Source organism: Camellia sinensis, chromosome 6 (assembly GCF_055761805.1).
Source record: "Camellia sinensis isolate YWXY chromosome 6, ASM5576180v1, whole genome shotgun sequence".
Taxonomy (NCBI): Eukaryota; Viridiplantae; Streptophyta; class Magnoliopsida; order Ericales; family Theaceae; genus Camellia; species Camellia sinensis.
In genome coordinates, this window is record NC_138966.1 from 187,851,918 (window position 1) to 187,867,821 (window position 15,904).

Sequence of the window (15,904 nt, forward strand, 5' to 3'; positions counted from 1 at the left end):
ATATTGAATCTTTCAAAATCAGATTAAGGCAGAGTTTGGATTTTTTGATTTGTGGAGGAAAAAAAAAAGTAAAAAGTATTCTTTTTATTCTTTTCCTATTTCTTTTTTCTTTTACCTCCATAAATTCAAGATCTAGTGGATGAAATTTACATGAAATCACTCAAAAGAGGGTATTCAAATGCATATTGTATGAAAAATTGGCCATGAACAACCAAATTTTGATCAACAAAGAGACATTATCAATTCTTTAGATTGAACATCTTTCAATTCTACTGGAAACAACCTTCACTTTTGTATCCAAATGAAGGCCCAAAAAAAAAAGAAAGAAAGAACATGCAAGTGGTGAGTCCTCTCAATGCTCTATGCATTAATTCCCTTGAATACCAAATGTTATGCAAATCTAGAGAAGTGAAAACTGCACATATAACTCAACAGTCATATTTAAACTCAGACATTGCACTAGATAAGAGAGCATCTCGTTCATCAAGTCAACCCTTGAATTTTAGTTGACACCAAGACAATACTAAGGTTTCTTTCTTTCTTTCTATTTAAAAAACATGACTAGGGTTATGTAAACTTTAGAAAGAGAGAAAAAGAAGCAATGTCCAAATAACGATAATAACTACCAACCATAAGCATATTAAATGGAAGAGGTGAATTAAAAAGGGGGGAACAAAAAGGGCAAAGGACAAGCCAAGGAAAAAAAAATGGTGGAACTTGGAATATTTGAAGAGCTACAAAGTGAATCTTTTAAGAAGTAGCCACCCAAAAAGTCTCCCAATTACACAACCCATTGTTGCCATGCCCACCTTCTTTGCACCTACTTGGCCTTTGAAAATTTTCCATTCCCATTTCCACCTCAACTTCCAAACTATTACCCTCCATATCCTCCCTCTCATCATCATCATCATCTTCATCTTCTTCTTCTTCTTCTTCTTCTTCTTCTTCAAACCCTTCCTCTTCTTTTTCTTCAAAATCTTGTTTTTCTTCCTCATTTTCAACTTCTTCCATGCCACACTCCTCCTCATTTTCTTCACAACCCATTTCAGAGTCAAAAGTAGTGTCACAACAGTCTCTCCAAAAGCTTAGTCTAAGGCGGCCATGGCTTCTTTCGGCTTGAAGATAAGAATGGTTTGTTGGGGCCTCTATGGCTTGGATTATCAACCTCCCGCCTTCCCTGTGGGGCCTAACTTGAATTGAACCGCAGCCAGTCATCGTTGTCAATGGAGGTGGAAAATCGCGACAATTATTCGCTTTGCCACTATTTTCCATACCCTGCAGCAGCCTCGGCTTTGGCTTATCCCCGCCTTCTTCGCTATCACTTTTGTGGACCGACAACATGGTATCCATTTTGTGGAACGAAAAAATACTAGTTTCAATCATGTCAGTGCCCGTCTCACTTCCCAAATTCTCTGTACATAATTCCAAGCTCTTATCGCTCAGCGTGGACAAGGATCGCTTCTCCATAGGATGGACATAGAAGCTTTCTCTCTCCAATGCTTGTTTGGGATTTTGGGAAGGGTTTTGGGAGGTGTTGGAGAGAGATTGGAGGAAGCTCCAACCACCCAAGTCAAGATTTGAGGAGTTGTTGTGGTTGGTTTCTTCATTATGGCTTGGTTTTGTTGGTGAAGCTAGTTTGAGCCTTAGTGTTCTAGTCTCTACAAGCTGGGACTCTAGACAAGATTGGAGTCCTTGACATACAACAGTTGACATGGTGAGAAAAGGGTATTTTGAAGAATGGAAATGGAAAGAGAGAATTTGAGGGGAATTGGAAATCCTCTGCCAATGTGTTAGGAACAGAGGCAGGGGAAAAACAGAGGATTTGGGGATTTGGGAATAGAATTAACTGGTTGTGTTTGGAGGGAGAGAAAGAGAGGAGGATGAGGAGAGGAGATTCGGAATGGGGGATCAGTGGGGAGGAGGGTCTGAATTTGTAGTGCCTAAAAGTGCCATGGAGTGTGCGTTTTATAGAGAGAGAGAGAGAGAGAGAGAGAGAGAGAGAGAGACCACTTGAATTTTACAAGTGCTAATCTGCCACACACTACAAAAGATAATGGGAAAGTATATGTGACATAAAAATTAGTTTTGAGTAAAGAGAAAAAAGAAAGAAATTCAGTATGTGTTTGGAATTTATTTATTTATTTTTTTCTTTTTATTTTTGTGGAAATTGAGTTACCAAACAAGTCCTTCTCAATATCTTATGTGGGAATAGGTTTGGTAGGAATGTCATAAAATGTACATAAATGCAGTGGGCAAGGAGACATAATTAAGGTGTCTTAACATTCCACAAAGCGGCATGCTAACGACACCCTAGTGGTCCATTAAAATGAAAATAACATCAAAATAATTAATATTTTTTTAGACCAGTTGGATGGTCATTGGCATTTTTCCTCCACAAAAATAGTTAGCTTTGTTATTCCTTTCCGCTGATAACATACAAAATTGTTATTAGGTTTGGTAGGAATGTCATAAAATGTACATAAATGCAGTGGGCAAGGAGACATAATTAAGGTGTCTTAACATTCCACAAAGCGGCATGCTAACGACACCCTAGTGTTCCATTAAAATGAAAATAACATCAAAATAATTAATATTTTTTTAGACCAGTTGGATGGTCATTGGCATTTTTCTTCCACAAAAATAGTTAGCTTTGTTATTCCTTTCCGCTAATAACATACAAAATTGTTGTTAAGATGAAAACAATGTCAAAAAAATTATAATTTCAATATATTTTTACACATTTTAGAAATTTTTTATGAGTATATCAAGATTAATAACTACTCATTCGAGTCATCATTGGCATTTTCCTTATATGAAAATACTCCAATAAAAACACACAAACAAACTTTTAGTATAAAATTTTTATATAAAATGATACGATTGTTTGTGCGCTTCTCATTTCATATCAAAATACCCATCATTATAATTTTTAATTTTTAAAAATATTACAATTACATCATTTTGAATGAATTTTTTTTTATAATAATTATATTTGTAAATTATTTTCAAATAATAAATTATTTTGTCCTTTTAAATTTATTAATAACACAAAAAGTATAATTATGACAATTGATATTCTTAAAAATATATATTATTGAAGGATAATTTTAGAAAATTAATTTTTTTTATGGGAAATTTACCAATAAATCTTAAATGTTGATCTTATAATCCAATTAGTCCCATATGTTTTCTAGTGCTCCGTTTAGTCCTATCTGTTGTCAAAGGGCGCAATTGCCATTCGTTATTGTGTAATGTTTGTTGCCATCAGTTATTGTGCAATGTTTGTTGGGTGCCACACACAATATGGCACGTGACACACATAATGGGTGCCACATATCAACAAAGTATACTAAGGCTCTTTAAGCTTTTTGCCTAAGGCTCTTTATGAGGGTGTGTCACGTGACACACACAATGTGTGCCACACATCAACAAAGTATACTAAGGTTCTTTATGCTTTTTGCCTAAGGCTCTTTGTAATAACCCACATTCATGTCTTAGTCATGTTCATGTGCATTTTCATGATTTTGTCTTATTAAGCTTACATTTGTAGACTTAGACTTGTTTTGCCTAGGTAAAGGTTCTTGTCTTGTCTTGATGCTATCATGTTTTCCCTAAGTGTTGTATGCATGCTTTGTTCCTTCCTTGCTGTGTTAAGCCTAGGTCATGCCAAGCCTAGGTCATGTCAAGCCTAGGTCATGTTAAGCCTAGGTCATGCCAAGCTTAGGTCATGCCAAGCCTAGGTCACACCTTTGAACCTCTTACCCCTAAGACCATCTTGGAACCACTCTGGTTGACCTCCACCATCACCTAGGCATATTGGCCGAGATGTCATCATCTAGGCCGAGGTGTGCACCACCTAGGCCGAGATGTGCATCATCTGGGCCGAGATGTTATCATCTAGGCATCCTAGATCCCTGATCCTTGCACCTAGTGATCTTGTTCCGGGACTGGAATGACCTAGACCGAGGTGTGGCACATCTAGGCCGAGGTGTGGCACAGCTAGGTCAAGTGTTATCCTTCCTAGCCGAGGTCATTGGAACCTTACTTGCCGAAGCCTTTGTCCTAAGCCGAGATCATTACCTGCCGGAGTGCCCATGTCATCTACCTTGTTGTATACACTTTGTCTTACACATGTCTTGTCACTTAGTCACCTTTTTTAGGAGAACCAATTCGGCAGTGCCACGTGTCCCGGCAGAGTGTTAAGTCAGCCGTCAGAGAGAGAAACCTATCATTTATGTATCTTTGTTCTAAGGAGGAGAGAGAAGCTCTAGGAAGAGAGGAAGAGGAATTCTAGAGAGAGGTAGATTTCCAAGCTTGATCCCTAGAGATCGAACCGTTAGATCCATATTTTAAGGTTAGATTCGTGATCTACTCTTGTTATTCTTTATGTTGATCTAATCGCATTACATGATCTAGCATGTTTCATGAACCATGCATTGCTTTGAAGTTCGGTTTTAGGAAGAGAAAGTGATATTCATGTGTTCTTGAAGAAAACCATGTTTTGATCCGAAAGTTTGTATCAAGATGCATGTTTTCGTGTTTGTTTTCATATGATCTTCAAGTATGGATACCAAGGTTCATGTTTTCGAACTCATAGCATGAAATCCCAGATCTTGTAATAACAAGTTATGATTTTAGTATTCATGTTCTTCATGTTCTTCATGTTCTTCAAGGAGGAAACCCAGATTTCCAGGCTTCATTTCCCTAAGTGTGATCACCAAGACCACTCTTGCCTAGATCACACACCTAGGCCAAGCATCGTATCTCACCTTAGCCTACCTTGCATGATCACTTGCACGTTAGTTTATCTTGCATGCACACCTAGGCTAACCACTACACACCTAGGCCGACCATGGTACACCCTTGCCGGCACCTTGTAACACCTCGGCAGACAACTGCACATTGAAGCCTAGGTAACCACACCTCGGCCAAGAGGTGTGGGACCTCGGCCAAGACCTCCTGAGTTCACCCAGCTAGGTCATTTTAGCCTAGATCATCTCTGTGCATCCATTCCAGGACCTGGTTGGTACCAAGCATGTTTTCCCTAGATGTTTCCAGCATGTTTTCCCTATATGTTTCCTAGATGTTTTACAGCATGTTTTCCCTAGATGTTTCCAGCATGTTTTCCCTAGATCATTTGCATTAATGTAAAGCTTGTTTTTAAGAGTACATTCAATAGACTTTGCCATGTGTTTGTAGGACTTGGACCTTTGCCTTGATCTCGACATCCCAAGAACTATGTGAGTGGTATTTTTAATAAAGCTATGTTATACGTTTTGATAAAGGCTTTGCTTTGCTTTGTTTTGAAAGTATTTGTTAAGCATGAATGATTACCCCTATTTTGTGTATCAAGTATAAGTTCGTGTATCAAGTAATTCGCTTTGTTTTGGATAACATTCTTAGAAAGTCTTTCCATGCTAGGGGACTTTAAGCCCATGTAGCATTATGTTTGGGAGATCTCTACTATCGACGGTCTATGAACGGATAACCCCCACCGACGGTCTATAAACGGGTGGATTTGTCTAAATCTGCTATCGACGGTCTATGAACGGATAGCCCCCACCGACGGTCTATGAACGGGTGGATTTGTCTAAATCTGCTATCGACGGTCTATGAACGGATAGCCCCTACCGTCGGTCTATGAATGGGTGGATTTGTTTTGTTCGGAATGTCATCACCCAAAATACATTTTGATGTTTTAACATCCAAGAAGCTTTGAAAGATTTGATTAATGAACTTGATTCATCCCATGCTTTGTTTTGTACAAGTTATGATATATGTATTGTTTTGACAAGGACGTCGGGAATCATTCATTTACCCCTTTATTTCTTATATCATTCACTGAGTATCCAAGCTCACCCTCTCTCTTTATATATATATATATATATATATATGCAGGTAACAAGCTAGAAGGCGGTGACGCCGAGATGTGTGTTTTGCCAGATGTTTTGGAATGCATGTTATGTCGGCAATCTTGAAGCTCATGTATTTTGAACATGTCGGCTTAAGAAGCCTTTTAGTCAAGATGTAATATGTATTTTATTTTGCTTATATTCAAGTTGTAAATCTATGTAAGGATGTATGTCATTTCATTTGACTTATGCACAGCTCTTATGGACTAATTAGATTTGTATATATTTCTTCCGCACATGTTAGCCCCATATGTAATACTCTGATTGTGTGTGAATTTTGAAAGTTGACCTTCGGTAATCTCGGATTACTAGCCATCACGGCACCATTCTACTAGGGGCGGAATGGGGTCGTGACACTCTTTATGAGGGTGTGTCACAAATATGTTATGAGGGTGTGTCACGTGACACACACAATGGGTGCCACACATCAACAAAGTACACTAAGGCTGTTTATATTTTTTTTCCTTGGAATGATGTATATCACGTGACACACACAAAATGGGTGCCACACATCAATAAAGTACACTAAGGCTCTTTATGCTTTTTGCTTTAGAATGATGTATGTCACGTGACACATACAAGGAAGGGTATAATTGACCACTCAATGTTACCAAACAAAGGAAATAGGATCAACTGATAAGATATTTCCTCACTAATAGGACTAATCACAATAATAAAAATAATTTTAGCACCAATCGATAAAACTGTTTGTGAAATAAAATTTATTGGTAAATATCTCATTTTTTTAAATGTAATAATTAGATTACTAAAAAAAAGTTAAATTTCTTCAAAAGAATTATTATTTTGGGAGGAAAGAAATAACTTTGGCTATTCCGTTCTCTTTTTACTTCCAAAAGGATGGAAACAAAAAGGCCAGAAAACCAAGGATTCACCCAAATATTTATTGACAGTGACTGCGCTAATTCTCTCCTCATTTTTTTGACTTTATTTGAAAACACTTCTTCATAATTCCTTTTCTTCTTGTATGTTTGATGTGTCTTGAGAGTCAAACCCCATGTTGATTGCATTCAAAGGGAAATAAAGATAAGGCACACCATAGCCCACACAATTTGAAATTTCTTGGGGTGGAGTAAGTGAATTGCATATTATTCATGCCCTCCAGATATGTGAAATGACCAATCTAACCCTGTCCATTTTCATGATTCAAACAAAGATAATGAAAGTTGATGAATAGAATAGAAAATGGCAAAGATTGAAGTAAACTGCCAATAGAAAGTGCAAATTAGGGTACATGAAAATTAAGAATTCAAAATCCTTGTTAGGTTTGATCAGTAGGAAAGACCTAAGCATGACCTATTTTGTTTGAAGAAATGCATGTCACAACAATATCCATTAATCTATATTGATTGGATAAAACTAATCTCATTATGTCAAAAATAATTTTGTTCACTTAATTTATAGGTGGGCTAATTTAACCATCTTCTCCATCCAAAACAATGGACTCCGCATATAGTAGTGAACTTGAATAAAACAACCAATTAGAGAAACGAGCAATGGTCACTCACTTTTAAAGTGGATGAATTGAGACTCCAATATAATTTTTATGTTAGTGTGATTACGTGAATCTTTTTAATTTTCTTAGTAAAATTGTTGAAAGATTCCAAATCCAATCCTAAACCCTCAAGTAATGTGTGTGACATCTTTTTTTTTTTTTTTTTTTTTGTTACAAGAAAATCCTTCTACTTGCTCACAAGTTTAAGACAGCGCCCCTTGCAAAGATTACCAGTGTGTCTTGTTGTCCATTCTGAGATAAGAGATTATAATCTGGAACTTGTCTTAACTTCCTAAGATAAGTTCTGCTTAAGTCAGGACTCTCACAGCGGAGGAGTATTAAACTCACACCAAGTGCAATGAAGCTACTTGAGACTAACCTCCTAACCAATTGTATTATGCCCAAAAGATTAGCCCAAAAAAATTTTAAATCTCGGACCTGGAGGTTTAATCCCCAAACCTTTGTCCAGTTACCAATCACCCTTAGGTTTGTGTCATCCTAATTGTTTGTTTCTAATGCCCTTTTTTTCCCCTGCTACTGATTGGCCAAACGGAAAGAATTCATTAACAAACAAAGCCCTTTTTTCTTATTTACTTCAAAAGGTATCTAGAAAAAATATTTAATTTTTTTAAAAAATTTTCAAATATATGAATAAAATTCATTTTAAATATAACTCACATTATATTATACTATTAATTTATATTTTATATTTTTTTTTGAATATATAACATTTATATTTCCTCTCCATAAACCTTATTTAATAACTTTATATGAAGTTGGCTATTTTAATTTACTTTTTAACTATTTTAGCCTGATTAAAAAAGTTGTGTTTGAGAATATAGTTAATTTTTTTATATTTAATTTGATGGTTATGAGAGAAAAAAATTAAATAATTATGGGTTAGATATAATATTTTATCTTATTAACTATTTTAATTTATTTTACCTTTATTGACTATTTTAGCCCAAATAAACCTTCCAAATAGGACCTAAATCAAACCATTTTTGGTTTGGTCTTGTTTGGTTATTGTTAACATCATTCTGCTCTTGGCCGATCAACTAATAACTAACATTTGCCGATAAAAATAAAAATAAAAAAACATCATTCTGTTCTTGGCGTAGCCTTCCATTAGCCAAAATTAGAAAAATAATACAAAAAAATATATACAGAATAATATACTAACAAATGTGTCCTTTCATTTTAAGTTAAGAGATATTTATCAATAAATCTCATCTCACAAATAAATATTTCAATTAGTCTCAAGTTTTTTTCTATTGATCTATTAAATACTATTAGTGAAGAGTTTTTTTCGGTGTGGTCTTATTTTTTATTTTGGTAGTGTTTTAGTGAACAACGATATCCTTTTATTAATGTGACATGTATGATGTGATACTCTAATGTAACAAGTATTAATATAACACTTCAACGATGTGACATTTCAAAAAAATTAAAAACTCTTTAATATATTTTTCCTAAATGTGATAATGTGACGGGTATGATATGACACTCTAAGACTTTTACTCTAAAAAAAATAAAAACTTTGTAGTATACTTTTTCTTAATGTGAAAATGTGGTGGCTATGATGTGGCACTTTCAAAAAAAATTATTTAGTATGATGTGAAACTTCAAAAAAATAAAAACTCTTTAGTATATTTTTCTCAAACATGACAAAGTGACAGGTATAATGTGACACCCTAAAAAAAATTAAAAATTTCTTAGTGTACTTTTTTCAAACGTAACATGTGACACTCTAACATGACGAGTATAATGTGATATTTTAAAAAAATAAAAAAACTCTTTAATGTACTTTTTTTAAATTTGACACCCTAACGTGGGTATGATGCAACACTAAAAAAAAATTAGTGTACTTTTTTCAAATGTGGCACTTCAATGTGGCAGGCAAATAAACAAATCTAAAAGGACTAAATGGATCACAAGAAAAAATATAAAAGTATATAAATTACAAGTTAAAAATATAAAACTTATTGATTAATCTCCTTTAAATTAAGGAGTTGTTTTGGATGATTTAAATAAATGTATTTTTTGACTTTTCATGAAATATGGGTTGAGTTTGTAGTGACGTGGTAGAGAGATGATGTGATTTAAATAAGATGATGTGATTTAAATATGATAGTAACTTTTTGACTTTTTAATTTTTTTAGATTATGACAAGTAAGGCTTAGAATGCTATTAAAATGATTTATAATTTTTAAAATAAAATCATCACATAATTTAATTTTTTAAATTATTGTTTGGACACGATTTTGATTTAGAAATCACTACGTTGTACGGAAAGCTTAAGCAGATTGCAAAGGGGAAAGCTTTCTGCATACCGCTTTTAAAAAGCAAGAAAATGAAATCATCCTCCACTGTGACAACCTTTTTTTTTGTTTGTCGGCTATATCAACCTTCTCCCTCTGTTTTAAATTTGGAAAATTTTAGGAGGTGGTTGGTAGAATTTTAAAATTATAATTTGATAATAAAGTTATATTTTGAGTTTGTAAGTTTTAGAATTATGATTTGAGTATGAAAAATTTATTTGGTTATGAATTTTAAAAAGAGTTTAAATTAAATGATGTGACATATAATATTGAAAAGTGAGTGTTTTGAAAAGTGAGTGTGAAATTAATTTTTTAAAATTGTAACCAAACAATACACTCAAACTAAGGGGTAAAATTAAACTTCAAAAGCTCTATTAAACAGTGTCTTAGGCTCCGTTTAATTTGCCTTTAAAATCATAACAGCCGTGCTTCAGGGCCCGAAAATTGGGGGCTCGAATGCCCCCAATTTCTATTTAAGGTAAAAAAAAAAAAAAAAAAAAAGGAAAAAAGAAAGAAAAAAAAAAAACAGTTTCCAAAAATGGAAATTAGGGGGATTAGGGGCAAGTTTTTTAGGGCCACCAATCATTTTCCAAATCATAATTCTAAAAGCATATTTTTCAAAATTTATAACTAAACATATAACTTAAAATTATATAAAATTCAATTCAAAAATTAATTTTAAAACTCATAATCAAAGATACAATACAAAACTCTTTTCAAAACTCTATTGATGATATAATGTTGAAGATAGTTAATGGGATTGTTAAATTATTTTTATAAAAAGTCTTTAAAAAATAAATTTTATATTTAAAAAATATCTAAAACAAATATAAATATTTTTTTTTTCAAATAACAGGTTGCAATTGCCCCAAAAAGAAAAAAAAAATGACTATTCCGAACGTCAAGAAAGATGTCTAGACAGACGACTAAGTAAACCCAATCCACTCTTTTCAAAATTTAAAATTCAAAAACACCTTTCAAAACTCTCTTCAAAACTCATAACCAAAATTTTTTATTTTCAAAACTAAACTCACAATTCTACACTCAAATCACAACTACAAAAAGAGAATCACAATTTCAAAATTAAACCAAACACAACCTAACTTTTTTTAGTAGTATTATTGTACTTTAAAAAAATTAATTTTTCATAATTATTCCTTGATAGTATATTTTTTAAAAAATGTCAATTGTCATAATTATATTTTTTTATTATTAATAAATTTAAAAGAATGACAAAATAGAAAATTCATATTATTTTAGTCCTTAATTTTTTTAAAAGGACTAATATTTTGGGACAGCGGAAATATTAAAAAAATAATAATAGTAATAAAATAAAATATTGAATGAAGATAGTGAATTTTGTAAATTAAAAGTTGATAACTAAATACAAATATTAAAAATATCATTTTCACAACTTTTTTGAAAAGTCAATTTTTTGAAATTATTTTTACATCATAAGTTAAAAATAAAAATTATATTAAACATTTTGGTATAAATTAATAAAATAAAAATATATGCAACTACCCAAATAAGTTGTACCAGACATAAACTCAGTGGTGTTTTTGGAAAGTTAGTAAAAAGTTAATTTTTTAATTTTTTAATAAAAAATTAGATTACTTTTTTATTTAAAAAAAATTAAAAATTAACTTTTTACCTCGTTGCCACGAGACACCTACATGTACACCCATTTACGCACTCAATGTCTCGTCTACCAGCCAAAATCCATGCATCTTAATTAGGTTGTCAGGTGTTTTAAATATCTCCACTTATATGCGAGTCTTTTTTTTCTGTGTATAATTGTTTAGGTTGTGTTTGAACTAAAATTTAAAAAGGAATTTGCAAAAAAAAATAAATAAAATGAAAAAACAAAATTATTGTCGCATTTCCTTTTTATTTTTCTTTCTTGGCACAAATTTTTTTTCAAATCTTAGATCCAAACACAATTTTAAAGTTTCTCTCACTTAGAGAATTTCTTTGTATCAACTATTTTGTTTGATCTTTTGATTATAATATTATATATTATTAAAAGAAAAAAAATTACAAACCCTAAGCCATGTGACAACACTAGAAACAGACCTACACCCAAATGTATAAACTAAGCCAAAGTTGATTACCCACAAAAAGTTGCTAATTAGGACATGGATGGGCCACTTAAGGAGGTAGGGCTGGTGATTTCCAAGTATGGCAATGGTGGGTACTTTACAAATCAAATACCATAGAAACGGAAAATGGAAAAGCACATGGCATCACTAAGCACCACAGCATATTCCTGTACTATTGTAAAATATTATTTCTCATGAATAACTTTATGTCGGTTTGGAAAATGCTAATAACAAAGTGGGTGTTCATTAATTTCAATTTATGTACATAGAAATTTGAGAATGTGTGAAAAGTGTATTCAATTAATTAATATTGACATCATTCTCATTTTAACCACAATCTAATAAATTGTTGTTAACAAAATCCTTCTCATTTTTGAATCCTCTCATTGTCATCCAGAATTGTGATGATATTAATTACTCCCATATTAGGATTCTTGGCCATTTGTTTTTTTTTTTTGTTTTTTTGAATAATGTTACACGCACTAATTAGTGTACTAACTAATATATTAACAGATGATGTAGCACAATTTTAAAAGTTTTGGATATTTATAATTTGTATAATAAGTGGGGTTAGTAATAATATTATAATACTAGTTGGTGCATGTAGTACCACCATTTTTTTTTTATCTGTAATAATCTTTTTATGATAATCTGTAATGGTCCAAGTTTATTGTTAAAACAAAATGGCATCAAATAATTTTATTATTATTATTATTATTTTTTTTTTTTTTTTTTGTGATAGTGATTTAATATTTTAACATCAGAGGACGAGAAAATAGAAAAGCAGCTGGAATGAGTACCATCAAAATATATTCTTGTATTATATATATATATATATATATATATATTATACAACATCTTTCTTCATAATGTTTTACTATGGATGCATCTTATATTATATTAATAATCTGTGATACATATTCTTTATACCATTGTCAATGCATATTTTGAATAAGACATCACATAGGTTGAATTGGAACTTACCGTAAATTTTCCATGATGTTGTGAAAGCAATGACATCATAAACTTGTATTAACATAACCAGATTAACATGATTGAGCTAGAAATTATCATATCAATCACACCTTAAAATTAACAGTACAAAGCGACAAAAACAAATTACAAACAAAAAAAAAAATCATGGTCATTGAAAAAAAAAAAAAACTCATGTATAATTCCATCAAGAAAAAATAAAAATTGGGCTGCATTCTATGTTTCATGCCAATCCAAAAAGAATACTATTCAGTGAATTTACTTTTCAGAAAATTGAAACTTTTTATTTTTTGTGTTTTTTGTTATGTTGATTTTTTTTAATATTTTAAGCAGTTTTTAAAATTTTTAGATACACCTAACGTAAATACACTTAAAAGTATAATATTAGTGAAATTTTTTTAAAAAAAATTCACTAAATACTAAAAATACAAACAAAAAAAAATATGAAAATTCAGTATATTTTTTATATTCTTGTATATTTATTAATTTTTTTTAAATATTTTTTTTATAAATATTTTACTTTTTAGATATATCTAAGTAAGGTGTATCTAAAAAAGTAAAAAAAAAAAATTGCTTAAAATTTATTAAAAACAAAAAAATATGAAAAATAAAAAACTTAATTTTTAGAAAATTAAAACCAAACACAGTGATTAATTTCACAAAACCATTTTAGCTACTAGCTCCAACCTAAATATCTTTCCCAAAATTTTACCCTCTCACCACTTAAAAAAATGATGTCCTTGCAAATAGTACTTTAAGCAATGACATATTTTACTGTTCAAAAAAAATAACATCTTTTTGCGAGGGTGCAAGTAGGAATTTGACAAACTTATAGATATAAATATGTCCTCAATTTGGAGTTAGCTGGGATGCAACTAAGAGGTTTTGGTAGATAAGTGAATAATCAATTAGAAAAGGACAAGGTGGTGAAAAGGATTTGAAGTCACTTAAAATGTCGTTTAATGAATGAATTAGTATATAATGATGTTACTGGAAGATGTCTGTGCACCATAACCAAAAACAGCTATGGTTTAGGCTTGCATGATTATGACAAGCATACTGATCGTTCAATTAAATAACTACAAAATAAAATAAAATAAAATAAAAAATAGAGCATTGCACAAAAGGCAAGATGAAAAAGTGAAAAGCTTGTACACAAAAAGAGATAGCGAAAGGTCTACGCGTATGTGTATAGATACTTGGTCTTATCAAAAATACCCTCATAGTTTTATTTATTTATGTTTTTTAGTACGTATGTCATGAGTATTATGAGATTTAGCATCAATACCATGAGGTGTTATTCCACCGTCCTAAAAGATATTAAAGTTGTTGAATTTGATATATTATACTATTAAATGCACTTTAATAAAAGTGTGATTGTGTCATAAAAAAGTTGTCTCACTTAAAAAATTTATAAATACAGGAAGTAAATCATAAGAGAATTTTAATGATATATATCTTGTACATCGCACATGCTATATAACACAGTTGGCAGTTGCATGTGTAATAAAGATTGTACAATAACTTATTTTCAATTGTGTCAAATGTATTGGATAGTAACAAAAAAAATTCAAATAAAAAACAACCATTTAAAATGAAACAAACCTGTATTTCCAAAAAACTGATATATAAAGTTACCTTTTTCTCATAAAAAAAGGTGCAACAGTACCCGATTGAGGCTGTGTAAATAGGGGGTTTGAGATCCAGACTCTTATTTTCTTTTCTATCAAATACACAATTTTTGCAGGGAAAGAATCTGAAGGAAAACTTTTGATTTGTTATCTACCGCTGCAGTCGGTGACTTTATTGTATCTTGTTGGTGACTTTATTGTATTTTGAGCACAACAACAAACTCTTTTTAATGTGAGCTATTATCGATTTAAAGATAATGTCCAAAATACACATAAAAGTTGCAATCACCCTATAGTTTTGTTCTAATTCTTGTCTAATGTCATTAGAGAAACTCAAATATGGCGGTCCTACACCTCCATAAACCCAAACAAATAAGCTTAAACCCTTTGCGGGCGGTGGCTCTAAACAAGCATGCTTTTCATTTTCAATCCTTTTCCAATTAGAAAAAAGCTTCTTTGTTAGCACCACTAACATTATCAATAATATTATGTCAGCTCCACTCAAAGAGAGAAAAAGAAAGCATCAAATTTGCATCAAAAGCTATTATTTTTCTTGCACATATTGTTTTAAGTTAAGATAGAGGGAATCGACATTGATTCCGAATCCATCTATGTTTTATTTTTTCCAGGAAAAGAAAACAAGATTGAAAATTTTTTAGCATCAGAATCCATCTGTGTTTCTTGGATTTAGTTCGAGTAAAGACAACTCAAAATGAAGATTTTTTAACTAAGAATACGTCAAACCTTTTGTGTAAATTTTTATATCAATGCTTTTATTATTAGACTTTACTAACAAAGACAAGAGAATCAAATTCATGGCTTACACAAGTACGTTTCTTGACCCATGTTAGCTAGCTAGTGGTAGCTATATAACCTTTCCACCATTGTTAACAATTATTTCCTACTTCATAAACGCAAGCAATTTAAAGTCTATGATAAACAAACATGAAAACAAATGCACAATGAATGATCACTATATTTATAAGTAATTGACAAGATTGATTGACATTGATGAGAGCTGGATCGGCTTCACTTAGTCCAATCGAACTTATAATGAAATGAAAATATGAGTTTGGACATCAATATAGTGCCGATCAAAGACTTTTTGACAAACAATTAGTAGGCTTAAAAGAAGAAGATGACTCAAAGACAAAAATTTTATGATTTTTAAATTTTTTGTGTTTTTATCATATTTCTTTATACATGATACATCTCACGTTACGACACCTATGTATGCATATTCCATAATTTTGTTATGGCCCTCGCGTGATTAAATCAATAATTGTTAACATGATACAGAGACAAAGTAACGGCTTCAATTCTAGTAATGCATAGATCTCTATCATTGTATGGCTGCTCTCTCCTTGTTGCATGCCAAAGGATATTCCTCCTAGGATGAAGGCGCTTTTTTAGCATATCATTGTCTAGGAAA

The 15,904-nt window shown here is 31.6% G+C and overlaps 1 protein-coding gene across 1 annotated transcript; it reads right to left on the bottom strand.

Moving 5' to 3' along the window:
* Positions 1-610: 610 nt before the first annotated feature.
* FAF3 (FANTASTIC four-like protein (DUF3049)) lies at positions 611-2,110 on the bottom strand. The gene has a single exon (XM_028262852.2). It carries the CDS (start codon positions 1,711-1,713, stop codon positions 751-753), a length of 963 nt encoding a protein of 320 aa, XP_028118653.1. The 5' UTR covers positions 1,714-2,110; the 3' UTR covers positions 611-750.
* Positions 2,111-15,904: the final 13,794 nt, after the last annotated feature.